This window comes from Grampus griseus (genome assembly GCF_964374135.1).
Source record: "Grampus griseus genome assembly, chromosome: 4".
In the NCBI taxonomy this organism is placed as follows: domain Eukaryota; kingdom Metazoa; phylum Chordata; class Mammalia; order Artiodactyla; family Delphinidae; genus Grampus; species Grampus griseus.
Window position 1 is genome coordinate 143,867,318 of NC_138997.1, and position 17,635 is coordinate 143,884,952.

The 17,635-nt window shown below is 68.0% G+C and overlaps 1 protein-coding gene across 2 annotated transcripts; it reads right to left on the bottom strand.

The window, feature by feature from the left end:
• Window positions 1-4,491: 4,491 nt before the first annotated feature.
• Window positions 4,492-17,635, bottom strand: FGFRL1 (fibroblast growth factor receptor like 1). Of its 2 annotated transcripts, XM_082653779.1 has the most exons (7): window positions 17,616-17,635; window positions 16,961-17,052; window positions 7,905-8,177; window positions 6,672-6,752; window positions 6,281-6,565; window positions 5,846-6,199; window positions 4,492-5,751 (listed from the first exon to the last, which is right to left on the bottom strand). In XM_082653779.1, exons 2-7 carry the CDS (start codon window positions 17,034-17,036, stop codon window positions 5,309-5,311), a joined length of 1,512 nt encoding a protein of 503 aa, XP_082509905.1. In that variant the 5' UTR covers window positions 17,037-17,052; window positions 17,616-17,635; the 3' UTR covers window positions 4,492-5,308. The 2 variants fall into 2 exon arrangements, with proteins under 2 accessions (XP_082509905.1, XP_082509904.1); XM_082653778.1 differs by having other exon boundaries at window positions 5,846-6,565.

A 17,635-nucleotide genomic window follows, 5' to 3' on the forward strand; every position in this document is an offset into this window, starting at 1 on the left:
GCACTGCTCATGCTTCCGGCTCAGCTTCCCTGGGGTCTGGAAGGTGCAGGGGGGCGGGGAGGGGGGGAACGTGGGTCAGCGCAGCCTCTGGGGCTGGACGCCTGCGGCCCAGGAGACACGAGGGAGCCAGCCCCCGAGCTCTGCACCCAGATCAAGGAAGGAGGGGCCGTGCGTATCTCAGCCCGAGACCCCCTGCCCCTTGCGTTGGCCGCCGGCCTGACCCAAGCACTCTGCCTTGTCACCCCAGACGAGTGCCAGAGACAAGAGCCCCGGAAAGGAGCCAGCCTGCGCCCTGAGGAGGAGTGCGCTGAGGAGCCCCGACCCGGGGCCTCATTCTGCCCCGAGCTGGTGCAGGCTGGGTGCTGGCAAAGCACCCTCCCCCCGGCTCCCCAGGCTGCCCAGGGTGCCAAGGCGGGGGCATGAGATGCCGGGCCTGGTCGTCAGTTGCCTTGTGGTGGATGGGCACACCCAGCTGGGGCCAGTGCAAGTCCTGTGTCAGCGGCTTCCACGCCTCAAGTCAGCGGTGCCAGGGGTGCGGGCCGCTGACTGGGGTGCCACTTGCCGCAGGGTCTGGGCTGGGCTGCTCGGCAGACACTGGGGGGTGGGCTGTTGAGCCCACCGGGCATGACCCCAGGTGACCCCAGGCAACACTGCCGGAAAAAGGCGTCGGAAGCTGCTGACCCAGGGCTCCATTGGGTGCCACCCCTGGGGGGTCTCCACAGGAGAAGCCCCTTGGGAGGCAGATCCCACCTCCAGGGCCCTACATTCCCAGGTCTGGGGACCCGTGCAATCTCCCACCTGGGGTCACTGACGCGTGCTGGCCTGAATGGGAGGTCGACCCTCCCTTCCACAGACGGCGGCAGTCGAGGGCTCAGGGTGACTGGGCCGGGGGAGCACCGGCTTGTGGAGGTCTCTGAGCCAAGGCAGGACCGGAGAGGGCTCAGCGGGGCAGCCCCTGGGTGGGGCTGGCAGGATGGGGGTTGAATCTGGGGAAGGAATGCACGGACCTCCACAGGGCTCCCAGGAGAGGCCCTGGCCCTCAGCTCCCCTGACGCCCGGCCCATCTTGTGAGGGCCCTGAGCCCAGCCAGGCCTGGGCGGTTCAACAGGACGGGCACCCGGCACCGGCACCGGGCGAGGTCAGCACGGAGCACAGAGGAAGCCCCAGCTGCCGGGCCCGCCCCCTGCCCTGCCCAGTCCCCGCCCCTCCCCGTGATCAGCAGCCTCCGTCCCTGCCCACCAGATGCAGCAGGGACGTGCCAGGTGCTGGTGCCAGGCATGGGGTGGAGGCTGCTTCCCAGCCCAGCCAGGGGGCCCGGCCCCCGCACAAGCTTGACCCTGTGGGAGTCCCCTGTCTCCGTACGCCACCTTGCAGCAGCCCGCCGCACAGGCCCGTGTGTCCCAGGGCAGTCCAGCCCACGCCCTGGGTCTGGGCAAGGTGCGCCGGGGGCGCTCACCTTTCGGCCCCTCGGGTCCCAGCCCCTCCATGCCACCTCAGGCCCCGCAGCAGGTCCAGGGCCCTGCAAGCCCCAAGCAGCGCCACCCGGGGGGCTGGGGCAGCCTGGCTGGCGCCTGCAAGTCCTTAACCCCATGCCCTGAGTCCCAGGTTGAGTCTGTGCTGGTCCCAACCCCACGTCCTATGTTCCTGTCCCTTTTCCTGTGTCCTACATCCTGCGTTCCTGTCCCAGGTCCCCTGGCCTGGCCCCCAGACAAGGCTCTGATCCCCTGCCCGGCCCTCCCAACCCCAGGTCCACGGGGCTGTGGTGGCCCCACGTCCCCTCATCTTCAGCTCCTGTCACATCGCCTGGTCCCTGGACATCAGCCTCAGCCCCCCCCCGCCCCGGGACAGCTGCAGAAGACTCTCGGCCACCCCTCTGAAGCCAGGAGGGCTGGGCTGCGGGGCTTGGGGGTGGGGAGGGAGCGGTCACACCCGAGGGTGTCAGAGCCTGGGCCGCCATTTCAGGCTCACCAGGCTTCAAGGGGACCAGCTTATCACAGCCCAGATCAGAGGGAAGATGCTGGCCTGGGGCTCCTCCCTCCTGGCATCCACCCACCCACCACCCAGCACCCACCACTACCCAGCACCCACCACCCAGGACCCCCACCACCCAGCACCCACCCACCCAGCACCCACCCACCCAGCACCCAGCACCCCCACCATGGACATCAGGAGTTTCGGCCCAAATGGCTCTCAGAAGCCCCAACAGCACGAGCCATTAGTGGCTGTGAAATCAGATCAAGACATTGACCCCAGCCCAGCCTGGGAGTCCCTCTGAGACAGCTGGATCCCCCTCCGCTCCCTTGATCAGATCAAGACATTGACCCCAGCCCGGCCTGGGAGTCCCTCTGAGACACAGCTGGATCCCCCTCCGCTCCCTTGAGACTGGGGGCCCCCACTCCCACCCCACAGGGAGCCCCACAGAGCTGAGCACGGGAGGCATTTCTGTTCCTGTTGGGGGTCCTGGTAGCATCACGGGTGGCTGTGCACTGGTCTTTCTGCATGTGGCCAAGGGCACATTAGGGCCTGGCCTTGGTGTTTGTGGAGGGGCAACTGTGGCAAGAGAAGCCAGGGCGCGGTGCCTCAGAACACAGGAGGTGAAGCCCTGCCGCGGTGCCCCTCCTCGTGCCACTCCGGGCTCCCCCGCTCTGGAGCCCAAAGACTCTTCTCTCAGCCTGCTCTGCCACCTGGCCCCGCCTGCCGCCTGGCCCCGCCCACTCGCGCTCCCATTGGCTCCGCCCCGGCACAATCTGGGAGCCCCCAAGGGGGGCGGGGCGCCAGGGAGAGGGAATGAAGAGGGGGTGTTGGGCAGAGGGAGTGGGGCCGGTCAGTTGGAGGCCCAATGAGCAGACGTCTGTCCTGGTGGGCTTCGTGGTGGCCGGGCAGCCCCAAGAGGATGGGTCTGTCTGGTCGCCCAGACCCCCCGCCCAGCCAGGCGCCCTAACATGTCCACAGAACGACCAGCACATCAGCAGCCCTCTCTTCTGAAAGGGCACTGGGGGATGGGCCCGGAGCCACTGGTCTCGCGAGAACCAGGACCCGGGCCCCGATGGGCCTGTCGCGGCCCGTCAGGTCATTAGCCCCGCAGGCTTCCCTGGGGCAGATGACGAGGGTGGTCCCCACGTGAGCCCAGGTGGACAGCACTGTCCCTCAGGCCAAAAGGGCACAGGGCTGGGAGTGGCAGAGTCTCCTTTGAGGTTCTGGGGGACTGTACCCTCAGGGGTGCTGGGCAGGGGGCAGCTCATCCCCTGTGACCCAAAGATGGCCCACAGCCTGAGGTCTCCCCACTGCCCAGCGTCTACCCTCTCCCCACCCTTCCCCGCTCAGACTGAAACCCAACCAGGCGTCGGATGCAGCCTGTCCCGTCTGGGGAACATCTGTTCGGTCACCAGCTGCGGGCTGCCTGCAGCCCACACTACTCCCCTGGCCACTGCAGCCCGGCTCCCCACAGCCAGCCAGGCCCTAGGTCTCCCGCGGTGTCCACTCTAGGTGGTCTCCATCACCAGGCCAGAGCTTGGTCACTGCCCACGGAGTCAGGACCACCCCAGCGGGGCTTACCTCAGAGCTAGCCCCTGCCTCCTAAGAGACAGGAGTGGGGTCCACCCTGGGAAGCCGAAGAATGGGGGGAGATTGAGAAGGACAGGGGATCCCATCCTGCACTGCATGGGGGTCCCAGCAGAGGAGGGGCAAGGGGACTGGGGACTGAGCCCTGGGAGACGAGAGCAGAGGGAGGTGACCCAGCCCGGAGCTGGGGAGGAGGCGGGGGCGGACGGCAGCTCACTGCCGAGGCACGGGGGAGGGGAGACTCGGCCCCAGCCGTGGGCCCAGCACTGCCTGGGCAGGACGGCGGGCATCCCGACGGGCAGGTCAGGCAGGGCCTGGGCTTGTCTCCTGAAGCACTGAGAGCCAGCGGCTCAGCCTCGCCCCTCCTGCCGCTCTTCGGACATGCTGCGCCGGGGCCTTTGCTAGAATCACACCAGCTCTTAGTGCCTTTCTTAAGATGCTCCAGAACCTCTGGGCCAGGGGAAACCCAACCCCTGCCTGCTGGCTGGGTGAGGAGAGCGAGGCCACGGTTGCACACCCAGGGTGGACGGTGCCCTGCAGGCAACTGGCCCTAGCCCACCTCCCCACCAAGGCCACGCAGGGAACCCCAGAATGTGGGACGGGAGAAACACGGGCCCTGCACTGAGGGCTGGGGGACCACACCAGTACAGAGAGGGGGGCCCCCCGCGCCAGATGTGCAGGACTCTGGCTGGCCAAGGAGGCGCGTGCAGGTGAGTGGGGAAGAGTCCTCCGGCTCAGAGCGCTGATGGCGGGCCCTGGGGACCCTCAGGCCTCGGCCCCCGAGCCTAAGGCCTGGTGATGGGGTTCGAGAGCTCCCCCATCCGTCCTATAAACAGGCACACGCGCACGCACAGATGCAGACACAGGAAGATATAAACAGGCACACGGGCACACACAGATGCAGACACAGAAAGAAACACCAGCTTAGAGGAAAGAATGCACATTTTCTTGTTTAACAAAATAAATTAAATATACGAAGCTTCAGCTCAAACTCTATATAAAATTACAGAGGCCTGGGGCCGCCACGGGGAGTGGGGTGATGGATGCCCGGCCCCGAGGTGGACATCCAGTGGCCAAAAGGCCAGGTGGGTCCTGGGCCTCAGGAGAGGCCAAGTCTCTGTGGCCCAGCCCTCCTTTCATCATTATTAATATTATTATCTTAATTTCTTAAATATAAATATCAAGGGCCCCTTCTCTCTGGCAGTGGGACGGGAGGCACCCCCAGCCAGCTCCGGCCTCTCAGGACGGAGCCTAGGGCTGCTCCGCCCGACCCCCCTGCCCAGGACACTGGTGGACTCCTGGACACCCAGGACAGGTGGTGGCAAAAATAGCCTGGGCAGGGACACAGGAGGGCAGGCGTAGGGAAGGGGTCGGAGTTTTTGGTTTGCAAAGCCAGGGTGCCTCTCAGATCTCCTGCCAGGCCGGGGTGGGGGGGTGACCATGGCCCCCATGAAATCCTTATCACGGGGCCAAGGGATTCCTTCATGAGCTAGCCCATCGCTACATGCGCACTGCAGAGTTACAATACAGACCTTCCCAAAGGCTTCTTAGTCTGAGTGAGTGTGTGTGTGTGTGTGTGTGTGTGTAATTCTGTGTGTGTGTCCAGAGGTATGTCATGCATGTGTGTGCGTCCAGGTGTGTGTGTGTCTCACGTGGGGCGCCTCGCACCCGCAGTCCATCTTCCTCTGTGGCCTCGCCCCAAGCCTGCGCGGCTGGCCGGGCCTCCGCAAGCCCACCCCGAGGCAGCCTAGCACTGGTAGTGGATGTGTTGATGCTGGTGGACCTTGCCCTCCACGTGCGAATGCGTGTGTGAGTGCGTGTGCGTGTGCGTGTCCGTGTAGAGTTTGGGGTAAAGCTTGGGGCCGGCGGCTGAGCCCGGGCCCAGCAGGTGCTGGGGGGCCGCCGGGGGCCCGAGTTCCTCACACAGCCCCACACCGGGGCCGGCACCGAGGGTGGGGGGTGCCGGCAGGTCCTTGTCCCCGCCGCGGTCGCGGGCCGTCGCGGGCGGGCGATGTGCAGGCACCGGAGGGGCGGGCGCGGGGGCGCATGGCTTCTTCTTGGCCTGGCAGAGCCACAGGAGCACGGTGCCCAGGATGAACACGGCGCCGGCTGGGATGCCGATGACCACTGGCCACGGCAGGCTGGTGGTGGAGGACGAGGGGGCCACGGGCGGCCCTGGCGGCTTGGGGTCTGCAGGAGAAACCGAGGAGGGGGCGGGGAGGGGCGCGTCACGTGTGGGCGTGGCCCGGGCGGGGCGGGGCGGGGCAGGGCGGGGCCCACGCACCGGGCAGCACGGTCAGGAAGGCGCTGCGGAAGCTGTAACCCATGGTGTTGGCGCCCAGGCAGATGTACATGCCCGCGTCGTCCTGGCGCGCGCGAGTGATGAGCAGCTTGTTGAGGTAGGAGCCGTCGGGCCGCGACCACACGTCACCCGTGGGCAGCACCACGAACTTCTGGCCGCCCACGTCGATGGTGGAGTTGTAGCGGCCCTCGGCGCCATACTCCACGCGCTTCAGCCACTGGATCACGGGCTTCACGTCGCTGCGCACTTTGCACTGGAAGGATGTCGTGCCTCCGAAGTCCACCGTCGTGTTCACGGGGTGCGTGCCCGTGAGGACAGGCTTGGAGCGCGTCCGCTCTGCGCAGGGACGTGCGTTGGGCACAGGCCCCAGGCGCCAGCCCGCCCCCCCCGGCCCCGCCCCCGGCCCCCGGCACTCACGGATCACGTCCACCTTGTAGGTGGCGTTGATGGCGCCCGCGCGGTTCGACACGCGGCACGTGTACTTGCCGCTGTCCTCGGGGCGCAGGTTCTTCAGGCTCAGGGTCCACTTCTTCTTCCTGTGCTCACCAGCCTCCGGGCGCGTCAAGGCCTGGTCATCCTTCATCCACATGATGTCGGGCCGTGGGTGCCCACTGGCCACGCACTTGAGCCGCACGGAGCTGCCCACGGGCCGCGCAATCACCCGGCGCCTCATCTTGGAGGGCTGCGTGAAGCGGGGCCGGGCTGCGCGGGGCGCAGGGGAGGGGGCGGGGCACAGAAGTCAGCGGGCACTGGGGGGAGGCACAGCCCCGCCCCCCACCAAGATGGCGGCGTCTGTCCCTGTGCTCACCCCACTGCTTGCTGGCTGGGTCTTCCTGGCCCCCGGAAGAGCCGTCGTGCCCCGGGCTCTCCCTTCCTGGACTGGTGTCGTCTGCAGAGGGGAGGGTGCATGAGAGGGGCCTCGGCAGCCCCTGTAAGACCCCAGGACTGGCTCCCGGGCCCCAGCCTCAGGCCCAGCTGGGAAAGCTCTAGAAACGCCAACAGGAGGCCATGGATGCACACCCACGTCTCAGAATCCCAGAGACAGCTGGGCCGGAGCCGCCCACCCGGCGCACTCCCTGGGTGCAGGTGACCCCGACAGGCGTGGGTGGGACGGAGATCTGGCTCCCCCACCCTGGCTCCGGGGGGTCTGCAGGGCCGGGGGGAGGTGGCGACCAGGCCCAGCCGGCAGCTGCAGTAACCCTAGCCCACATCAAGGGGCCGAGGGCTTGGTGAGCTGACATGGCTCACATACCGCCTGGTCGTCCTGCCCTTTGAAAGGACGCTGGGGGGGACACCCACAGTACTCCCATTCCACAGCCCAGACAAGGCCTGTGGGGCCTGGGTGGGGGGTGGCATGCTGAGGAATGCCCCCCCCCCCCAGTGACAGCCGCCGCCTCCACAGCCCAGGACCAAGGCCAGGCGCTCGGACCCCACCCCGGAACCCAGTGGAGGGGTGCGTGGGTCAGGCTCCTCCTTTGTGCTGCCAGGGAACCTGCCCCGAGGGACCCGCCTGGGGGGAGGGCGAGGCGCCAGCGCCTGGTACCAGCGAGTGGAGGGCGTGTTCCTGGGGGCGCCGCCCAGTCCCCAAGCCCGGGCCCCAGAGGCAGAGGAGAACAGAAGGCCCTTCCTTCCCAGCGGCCCCTCTGAACTCCGAAACCTGAGCCTCAAAGTCATGGCTGACGCCAAGGCTGCCGGCCCGCCTGCCCCACCAGGCTGCCCTTCAGTGGGACCACCACCTGGGGCCCCCATACCCACCCCTGCCGCCCCCCCAGCCAGCCCTGCCCCCAGGTCAGCAGAACTTTGGGGGACAAGGGGTCGGGAGGAAGGGGGACCCCAAGGTGAGGCCTGAGGGGGCGGGGCCCGGCCTGGGGGTGGTGTCCTGGGCTCAGAGGCCGGGAGGGGAGCAGGGCGGCTCTGGTCCCGGGGGCAGTGGGCCGAGCTCATGCAGGGTGAGGGTGGGCACAGAGGGAGGGTCTGCCTCCCTGCCCGAGCTGACTAGGTGCGAACAGCAAGGCCCCGCCCTGGCACGGCCAGCACTGACCCATCACGATGAGGGTGTAGTTGACGCTGAGGCTGCCGAAACCGTTGGTGGCCTTGCACACGTAGGCGCCGGCGTCCTCCCGTTCCACCTCCTTCACCTTCAGCCCCTGGGGCAGCACGCGGAAGCGGCTCCAGCCGCCGTGGATTGTCCGGCCATCCTTGGTCCACATGGTCAGTGGCGGCGGGTCGCCCTCCACGGGGCACTGCAGCCGCACAGTGCGGCCCAGCCGGGCCACCTGCCGCGGGACTACCTTGTCCGCCATCCTCGGGGGGCCTGTGGGGGTCAGAGGGCTCGCTCAGGGAGGAGGGGACCAGCAGGTGGTCGGTCGGGGCCAAGGCAGGTGTGGGCACTGGGAGCCGGGCGAGGGCTGTCCCTGCTGGGCCCCCACCGCGGGACTCCACCCAGATACGCCTACCCAGCTCCCAGACCACAGGAGGCGGCGTTCACCCAGGGCCCACTGCGCTCCCGCACGGGAGCCGGGATGCGGCTCGCCCAGGACGCACGTCCGCAGGCGAGCGAGGGCGGCCCCCACCGCCTCCCTGCAGGCACCCCATCTGTTTGTGTGTGCACGTGCGAGCATCCCTGCGTCTGGTGGCCCATGTCTGTGCCTGTGTGTACATGGGCGGCACCAAACCAGGTCTGCCTGCCTGGACAAGAGCCTCCCTGCTGCCAGCCAGGCCACACCAGGTCACCAAGGCCCTGGAGTCAGAGGGCAAGCAGCTGGGCCTCCCAGCCCTGGGTGACCACTATCTGCCCTGGGAGAAGCCTGCGTCCCGGGCTGAGGCCGTGGTGCCCTTCACCAGCGGGAAGAAACCCATCCCCGTCCCCACCGGCCCGGGGCCACCCAGGGACAATGGGGATGACAGGCCTAGAGGGCGCGAGAGACGGGCCAGCTGGGAAGGACGCTGCGGACATCAGAAGGCTATGGAGCGATCTCCTGGTGGACCCTCAGTCCCCTCCTGCCGTGCCCCCGTGCCTGACGCCCTGAGCTGGGGCTGGTGTGCAGCCCCTACACCACGGGAGGACCGCGAGGGTGGAGGGCTCTTACATGGTCACGGACGGCCCCCCCGGACCAGGAGAGGCAGCCACGGGCACCCGGCTGCCCTTCCCAGGGGCTTGGCTGGGCCTGGCTCCCAGGACTCCGCCCACCAGCCACTGGAAGGGGCACCCACCCCACACGGCAGCCACTCCAGGCCGTGAAGGCCACGCCCCGAGCCCTGGCCGCACGGAGGTGCCGGGGGCGTGGCTGCGCTGAGACGCTGGGCCCGGGGCCTGAGAGCGGCATGTGTTTTTAATAACCAGCTGGTGTTTCTTCAACGTGCAGTCGCCGCTGATTCTGTTGCCGCCTCACAGCCAAAGTGCTCCTGCGGGTCCCCCAGAGACTAGCGCCCAGGGACCCTCACAGAGCACGGGCCCCCATCGCCTCCGCCTGGGGTGCGGACGGAGGGTAGGGGGCCATCCCCGTTGGGATGCAGGGAGCTGACAGCCCAGGGCTCCGCTTCTCTGGGGCCCCAGGTGGGGAGGGGGTCCCAGGGGACTGGGGTGTGAGGGACACAGAGACACTAGGCACCTTCCCTCTACAGCCTCCCCCCTCCACATCCTGCCCCATTCGGGTGGCCCCACCCCCTCCACGCAGCCCCTGGACAGTGGGCCATGCCAGAGGTACCAGCCAGCCAGCCAGCCCTCTGGCTTCCCCTGATACCCGCCTCTCCCTAATCACTCACTTGTCTCCAGGGCCCCCCAGGCACCTACCCAGCTCGCAGTGGGAGAGACTTCAGGGCCCCCAGACAAGTGGACCTTCTGAGGCCCCCCAGGCCGCCCAGGGTCCGGGCCTCATTCCCAGGCAGACCCTGTCCACCACCTGTCACTGCCTGAAATTCCACCATTCACAGGGGCCTCCCAGGCTGCAGGACAAAAGGGCACCCCCCAGCCCTTCCCGGGCTGACACCTGGGTGCGAGCATCACACGCACAAGCACAGGCACACGGACCCACACACGTCCACACGGACACACGCGATGGCCCGGACAGCACGCGGGGAGGACGGTGCCCGCGCGAGGAACAGCATCGCTCCCTGCTGGGGCTCCGCCTGTCCCAGCGGCATCGTGGGGGCACCGCTGGCGGCTGGTTCAACACCCCCGACCCCCGAAGGAGCCCGCTTCAGTGGCAGAGAACGCGCCCGCCTGACAGTGCGGCCCCTCCCTCTCCCCACCCGCCAGAGGAGACCATGTTGGGGGGCACCTACTGGGTGGCAGGGACGCCACCCTCGGTCCTGCGGAGTGGAGGGACAGGGCCAAGTGACCGCCAGATGGGCCGGAAGTGTGGCCCCGTGGGCCGGCCTGTGAGCAGTGAGGGGGACGAGGCAGCGCCCGTCCAGAGGCCCCGGCTGGAGCCAGCCTTGTCCTAAAGCAAACAGGCCTCCTCCCCTCTGTGGCCAGCCTCACCCCTCCCCACCCCCACCTGGGCTCCGGGGGACCCTGCCCCCCACCCCAGCTTCTGCGAGAGACCCCCCAGCAGGCTCACCAGCGGGAGGCCTGGCCCCCCAGATTCCTGGGAATTCTGGCCGCCAGCACGGCTGCTGCAGCTCTATATTTAGCCTGGGAAACACAAGCCCTGCTGTTCCACCTGGACAAGGCCTCCCGCCCCTCAGCCACAGGGAAACTGAGGCCTGAGCTGGAGACCCGCGGGCCCCTGGAGGGCGTGTGGGTGGGGGCAGCCGACGCAGCCTTAGTGCCTTCCCCGTGAGCGCCTCCTCCAGGAAGCCCCAACCCTGCACCCACCCGCAGTCACGGCCCTAGGAGGCTGCGGGCACAGGCAGGATGTACACGGCGCAGGCATGGCAGACACGGGGCAAAGGCAGGCTGGGGCCGGGTCTCACCCCAAGAGGGGGGCTGAACGTCAAGGTAACGGGCAGGGAAGGTGTCGCCCCTTCCTCTCCTCCATCCTCCTCCACCCTCAGCTGTGAAAACATGGTCAGGAATGGGGGTACTGGGGGGGATGGGGGGCAGCCGCTCCGGGCGCCCCACAAACCCAGCTTGGATTCCCAGCCGCCATCCAGAGCTGCTGTCACACACAGACCCTGTCACACCGACCCCCAGGTGCACACCCCAACAGTGGGTGCAGACTCCCTGCCACACACACCCCACCTCTGAGCGCTCCTGACGCCCAGGCCCACAGCCCCTCCCCCTGCCTGGCCAGAAGCACCGCTTTCCCCCGTTTAGTATAACAAGACCCGGCTGCAACCCCAGCTGATAGCCCTCCTGCCCCGGGGCCCAGGGAGGCAAAGGTGCTGGCAGGAACAGAGAAGGGACCCCCAGCTGTGGCCCACCCCATGCCCACCCCCCCGTACCCCCAAGCCGTCTTCACAGGCCCTCGGGGCCGCCCCGAAGCTCAGCACCCCACACCTCACCGCCCCGCGGCCTCCGCGCAGCCTGGCGCACCTTCCCGACACCCCCTCCTCCCTCCCCGCCCCCAGGGGCACTCCATCTGGACCCACGCTGCCGCTCTGTTCACGCCGTGGCAGGGGTGAGAGGGTTCCCAAGTGTCGGGCTGCACCCCTCCCCACCGCCCGGGGTGTTCTGTGGGCCCTGGCTTGCCAACCCCAAGCTCCCTTCAAGAGGGGCCGGGCCAGACGTCGCCCCTCTCCCAGGGCCCATGTGGCAGAGACCAGCAGGGGCCACAGAGGCACCCCGTGAAGCCGCAAACACAGCTGAGGTTGAGGGTGCATGCAGCACCGGCCGGCTCGTCAGGGCAGCTCGGTCCCCCACAAGCCCTGCAAAGCCCCAGAAATTTCCAGCCTGGAAGGAATTTTCTGGCAGGGGGCGGGGGAGGTGGGGGGAGCATCGAGCTAACCAGCATGGGCCTGGCCGTGGGGTGAGGGCGGCCAGCCAGGAGCCACCGTCCTGCTGTGCAGGACAAGCTAAGTGAGAGGCGTGGGGAGGGGCGCTGGGCCCTGGCTGGGGGGCCGGAAGGGGGCAGGTCCACCCGGGCTGCCTGGGTACCTGACGCCAGACAGGGCAAGTAGGCACTCTCTGGGGGGAGCGGGCGCCCACAGTGGGGACCGGGTGCAGCAGGGTGAGCTGGGAAGGCCGCAGGGCCAGCACCCTCCCCAAGAAGGCGAGGCCTGGGGGGGAAGGACAGGAACACCCCAGGGCGGGGGCACAGGTGAGGCCCACCCCAGGGCTGCCACGAGGGGGGCAGGCTCGGCACACGTGCACACCCACACTCGCATACAGGCTCCCGGTCAACAGCCGGCCCAGGGCGGCCCCGGGGGCTGGACCCACGGGATCTGTGGTGGAACTGGTAGGACCCGCAGGACAGGTGGTTGCCCCAGAAACCAGGCCATTCTGGGCGTGGCAAAGGGACGGCCTGACCCACCGAGCAAGCCGCCGGGAGCGTCCCCTCCACCGGCTGCCCAGCCGTGCACCAGGGGGCTGGCAGACCGGGGGCCTCCAGGTCTGTCCTCTTCTCTGGAGGCCCCCAGATGGACCTCCAGTGGCCCCCCAGCTTCAGGGCTCCTCCGCCTAACCCTCACCACCCCCAGGACCGACAAGTGAGGCCCAGAGCATCACCCTGACAGGGCCACTTCCCTGGTGGGGGGACCCATGTGAGCGGCCTACGGGACAGTGACCAGAAAGCACCCAGACCCACCGCCGGGCCTCCCTCAGCTGGACACCGGGCAGCCCCGTCGGGTGTCCAGATCTCAATAGGCCCACCAGACTCAACGCTGTCTCACCCCGACCCTGCCCACCCCGCCATCCACCCCCACCTCACCAACGTCACTTGACCCAGACCCTCCCCCAGCTGCCAAAGGACCGAGAAGGCCCTTGTCCAGTGAGCCCTCCCACACCTGCCGGCACCGGACCCAGAGCACAGGGTAACGCGCCGCGGGGCCCAGACCACCCCAGGGGCCCCGCCCCAGGGGGCCCCGATCCAGGTACCAGAGTCACCTCAGAGGGGAGACGAGGACATTTTCCTGAGCCTGGAGCCCCTGGGCGTTTAAGCAGAACCTCGAGGGTGAGGGCGATGGCTACGGCAGCAGAAGACCCAACGCACCCAGCAGCCTGGCCTGCGCGACCCCAGGCCAGAGCCCCTGCGTCCCACCCATACCTGCTCCACGACAGCCCACGCCCACGGCGGGCTTCTTGAGGCCAGGACTGAGGCCATGGGGCCTGAGCAGGCCGGCCCAGACTAGGCGCCCCCAGGCCCCCAGAGGCCACGGGGCAGGCCACCTGGCCCTCAAGGCGCACATGCTGTGTCGGGCTGAGCTCCAGAGTCAGCCCCAGTCCCCGCCGGAACCCGGACAGGCTGCTGCACGAGTGCAGAGGGCAGCCCCGAAGCCACTGGCAGTGGCCCTGGACCAGGAGAGCGCGCTCCGCAGGCCCCGGCTCCTCCAGGGCTCAGGATCATGGGAGCCAGAGGGGGTCCCTCCGCCCCGCCTGCTGCCCCAGGTCCCGTTATTCACTCTTCAGCCACTCAACAGCGCACAGCTTGTGTAAATCTCTCATGAAATAAACTCCCCGGCAGGAAGAAAAGCAATTGTGTTTCCTGCCAAGACGGGAAACCCTGGATTTCAGCAGCCCTTAGGCTGGAGCAACTCCTGCAGTGCCTCAGGGACAGCTCCTAGAAACCCCACCCTGGGCCAGTTCTCCTCAAGGCGGCCGTCTGCGCTGGATGGGGGGGTAGGCACCTACCCTACCCCCTGCCTGCCTCCAGGCCCCGCCCCCAGCCACTCAGTTGGGGCACAGGGTGTGGATGGAGGCCCCGGGACTCCTCGCTGGAGCCAGGAAGGCTGGCCACAATGTCCTGGTGGAAAAGCCCCCAGGACACCCCCTCAGCTGACCAGCCTCTCGGCCCAGCCCTTCCCCACTCAAGGCCCCTACCCCACTACACCAAGGCGCCCGCGTCCACTGGATGTCCACTCTGGCCCCGGTGAGCTGCTCACCTCTGCCCACGACATCCCCCCAGCTGGAGGCCTGTCCTTGCCTACCCTGACCAGCACCCACCTCTCCTTCCAAGTCCCGGGGTGACGCCCACGCCTCTGCGTTCCACCTCCCTCCAGTGGACCCCGGGCTGCGACCCCACCTGAGGTAGCCCAGGTGGCCCCTGCTCTCCTGGGCCCCGAGAGGAGCGAGGCTGGGACTGACCAGGAGCGCCTGGTGGCCACCACTAGGAAGAGCGGGTGATGGGCAAGGTAGGTGGGGCCACACTGGCTGCAGCGCCGCTGAGGTCTGGGGACGGTGGCATGGGCGCGGACACGCTTTCCTTGCACACGCTGCCCCGCCGACGGAGGCTGCCACCTGGACGCACCAGGGCTGCAGTCACCAGGCGAGGCACAGCGTGGGGCAAAGGAGGCCAGCGTGGACGGCCACACAGCAGGGAGGCGGCCACAGCCCGTCCCCCCGGCACGTCAGCGAGCCCGAGCCGCCCAGGTGATCGGAGACTGAGGCTGCTGCCGGGGAAAACCAACATGTACCACGTTAGGGCCGCGGAGCCGGGCGGGAGCCGGGGGCCCACTGATCCCCCCACAATGGAGACAGAGGCTGCGGGCAGCCCAAGCTCAGCCTGGCCCAGCCAAAGGCCACTTTGTTCGGCTCCCTCCTCCCCCCAGAGGAGGCAGTGATTTATTTTCCCTTCCAGGAGTGGGGCCCAAGACAAGACGTAAATGGGGCCGCTGGCCCACATCCCCAGCTCGCAGAGCCTGGGCCGGGCTCCCACAAGTCCACCTCAGCCCTGGCCGCACACTGGCCAGCACGGCCTGCAGGGACCTAGAGGGGAGGAGAAGGCCCCCTGCAGCCTGGCCAGAGGCCGAGGTCAGACAACGCACATGCACACGCCACAGCCGCCCTGACGGCCACATGCTTCGCCAACGACTCACACACCCCAGCAGACCCTTCGCGCCACAGCCCCAAGGCAGGGCAGCTCCAAGTCCTCTCCATCCCGCGGGAGATAGGGCACCCGGCACACCGGCCAGGTCCAGGGGACAGGGCGGGGCCTCCGGGGCTGGCTGCTCAGAGACCGTCCACTGCACCGCCATCCTCAGAGGAGTTCACACGCGGCACCTCTCAGAAAACCCTGAAATGACTTCTTCCAAAGTAATTTGTAAAAGGCATTTCATTCGGAACCTCTCAGAGCTCCCACTGTGAGAAATAAAATGGAAATGGAGAAAGCCAACCTCTTTTTTCAAATTTGAAAAAAGAAAAAAAACAAACAGTTTAAGACAAACCCACCAAGATTGTGAAACTTTGGGAAAAGGGGAACTTTAAAAATATGATTGGAGTCTAGAAATGTACCGATTCCAGAAATTGTGACACCACGGGGAAAACGGCTTTCAGAAAACCCCCCAAACTCTGTCTGCGCTGGTTTGTCAGCCTAAGAAGGTCCACGCTCAGCCTCTTCACTCGCCAAGTGGGAAGGGCCTGCAACGACTCTGCCCTCCAGTCCAGGCCTGGCGGAGAAGCCAGCACAATTCAGGAAGAGCACTGACCCCGCACCCCCAAAACCACAGAGGCCCTTGCCCTTGGAAAGGCCCTCACCATGCAGCCCAAGGCCTCAGCCAACGGGCACAGAGCAGGGTGTGGTCCCTCTGGGACCCCTCGGCGCCGAGGCAGGCCCTACCGCCCACTGCCATCCACGGCCCGCTGCCACCCGCCACTCCACCTCCGGCTCCAGCCAACGACCAGGCCAGGCCAGTGGCCTCCAGAGCCTCCCTGGCCAAGTGGCCGGAGGACAGGCAGGTGCGTGGATAGGGGAGCGCAAGCAGATAAAAGAGCAATCAGAGTCCAGGCCGCTGGCCACTGGCGGAGGGGGGCCTTGCCGGGCATGACCTGAGTGTCCGCAGTACCCTGGACACTGCCCGTCCCAGCCACGCCTGGGCAGCCCCCACCCTCAAGCGAGCCAGCCAGTCCCCGGCGGGGCAGGCGGGGCCGCGGGGGTGGGGTGGGTACTGTGGCATGAGGCCCACCTGGGCCGCCGCCCGCCACCCCACACCCGAACGTGGCCATATAAGGCCGGGTTGGTCTCAGTGCGCCCGCTGGGCGGCAGCGGCGCCGGGGGAGGGGTGCGAAGCCTCAGAGGACTGGTAGACAGGGCAAGGACGATCCTGAGTGGTCAACACACCCAAAGGGCTGGCCTGGCCGCAGGTCCCGCCTAGCTGAGGGAGGCCAGCACTGAGCATGGCGGTGGGAGTCTGCGGGCACGCATCATTCGTCAGCCAAGGACGCCCCTTGCTGGGGCTGGTTGCGGGGGCAGGGGTCCCTCCGGAGGCATCTGGGCCTGCCCGCTTGCACAGCAGGTGTGTGAGCCCACGTCCAGACCCTGGTGTGGTGCACACCGAGAGACGTAGTGTGTAGCTGGAAGTAGGTGGTCTCAGGGTCTGCATTAAGACAGGCCCCGACCCTCCACCATGCAGTGACCCCGTGCACTGGGCACTCAGTCTCCCAGCCCCCACCCTGTACCTTCCCAGAGATAGGCAGGCCTAGGGCACAGGGCTGGGTCATTAGTCCCAGAGGCCAAGAATGTCCCCACTGTCCCCACACCCAACCCTGGCCACCAGGGGGATCTCTACAGGTTCCCAGGGGCCTAATTGGGTCCAATGTGGCCAAACAGCCCATCACTCATGAATCCGCCGTGAGCAGCTGCCCGCAACTGCAGGGATGTGTGTGTGGATGTGTGCGTATGTCCTGAGGGGAACTGGGGCCAGAGCCCACCCGGCCAGCAAGTGTGGGGCCCCACGGATGAGCTGGGGGTGCCCTGAGAGTGAGGGGTAACCCTGTGGGAGAGCTGGAGGGACCTCATGGATGAGATGGGGATGCCCCATAGGTGAGGGGTGCCCCACAGGTAGCTGGGGAGCCACGTGAGTGAGGGGGGGCCGCGGGTGAGCTGCAGTGTCCCATGGGTGCACTGGGGCTCCCCGCGGGTGAAGGGCGGGCAGAGCCGGGCCAGCAGGGGCGGGGCGCAGTCACGCGCGCCAGGCGGGCACTGTGGCAGGGTTCAGGGCCGGAGGGAAAGGGGCGGCGCTGGCGGAGGCCGGGGCGCCGGGCTGGGCGCCAGCACTCACCTCGGGCGGCGGTGGCCGGCGGGAGGGCCCCCAGGAGCAGCAGCAGCGGCAGCACCAACGCGGGGCTCGGCGTCATCTCGGCCAGTGCGGACCTGGGGTGTATTCGGAGGCCGGTCACTGCGTGGGGGTGGGGGTCGCCCCGCCCCCCGCCTTGGGCCCCGGAGCCGCCCGCACCCCAGCCCTGGGTCGCGGGGACCGGGGTGCGGGCCGCCCCGCCTTCCCTGCCGCGCTCCGGGCGGAGGAAGCGGCGGCGGGGGAACCGTGGTTATCAAAGGCAGACAAAGGGTTTACACTAATTACCGACCTCCCCCGCCCCCCCTCCAAACACCGTCTGGATTCCTGGCTCTTGTAACTCGGGCCCTGCCCGCGGGACACACAACACCGGCGGCCCCGCAGATAATCGCCTGCGCCATTAGCGGACAAATTTGCGTTGGGGGGGGCCCACGTGGGGTACAGGGGCGGGGGCGGGGCACTGGCAGGACCTCGGGCCAGGCGGGAGCGGCGGCGGCGCGTGCCGGTGCCGGCGGCTCCCCACCGCAGAGCGGGAACCCGGACGCTCTCAGCCCGGGCCCCCGCCCCCGGCCCCGGCCCCCGGCCCTCCCGAGTCGGCCCGCCCAGTCTGCCCCGGGGATCGCGGGCGCGCGGAGGGGCTCACCTCGGCGGTGCTCGCGGGCG

Coding starts and splice junctions, on each gene's coding strand:
- FGFRL1 (XM_082653778.1), bottom strand. CDS start 17,036: ATGACGCCGAGCCCCGCGTTGGTGCTGCCGCTGCTGCTGCTCCTGGGG. Junction 8,178..16,960: donor GCCGGCCACCGCCGCCCGAG/GTGAGTGCTGGC, acceptor TGACCCCCACAG/GCCCCCCGAGGATGGCGGAC. Junction 6,753..7,904: donor CTACACCCTCATCGTGATGG/GTCAGTGCTGGC, acceptor TCCCCTCTGCAG/ACGACACCAGTCCAGGAAGG.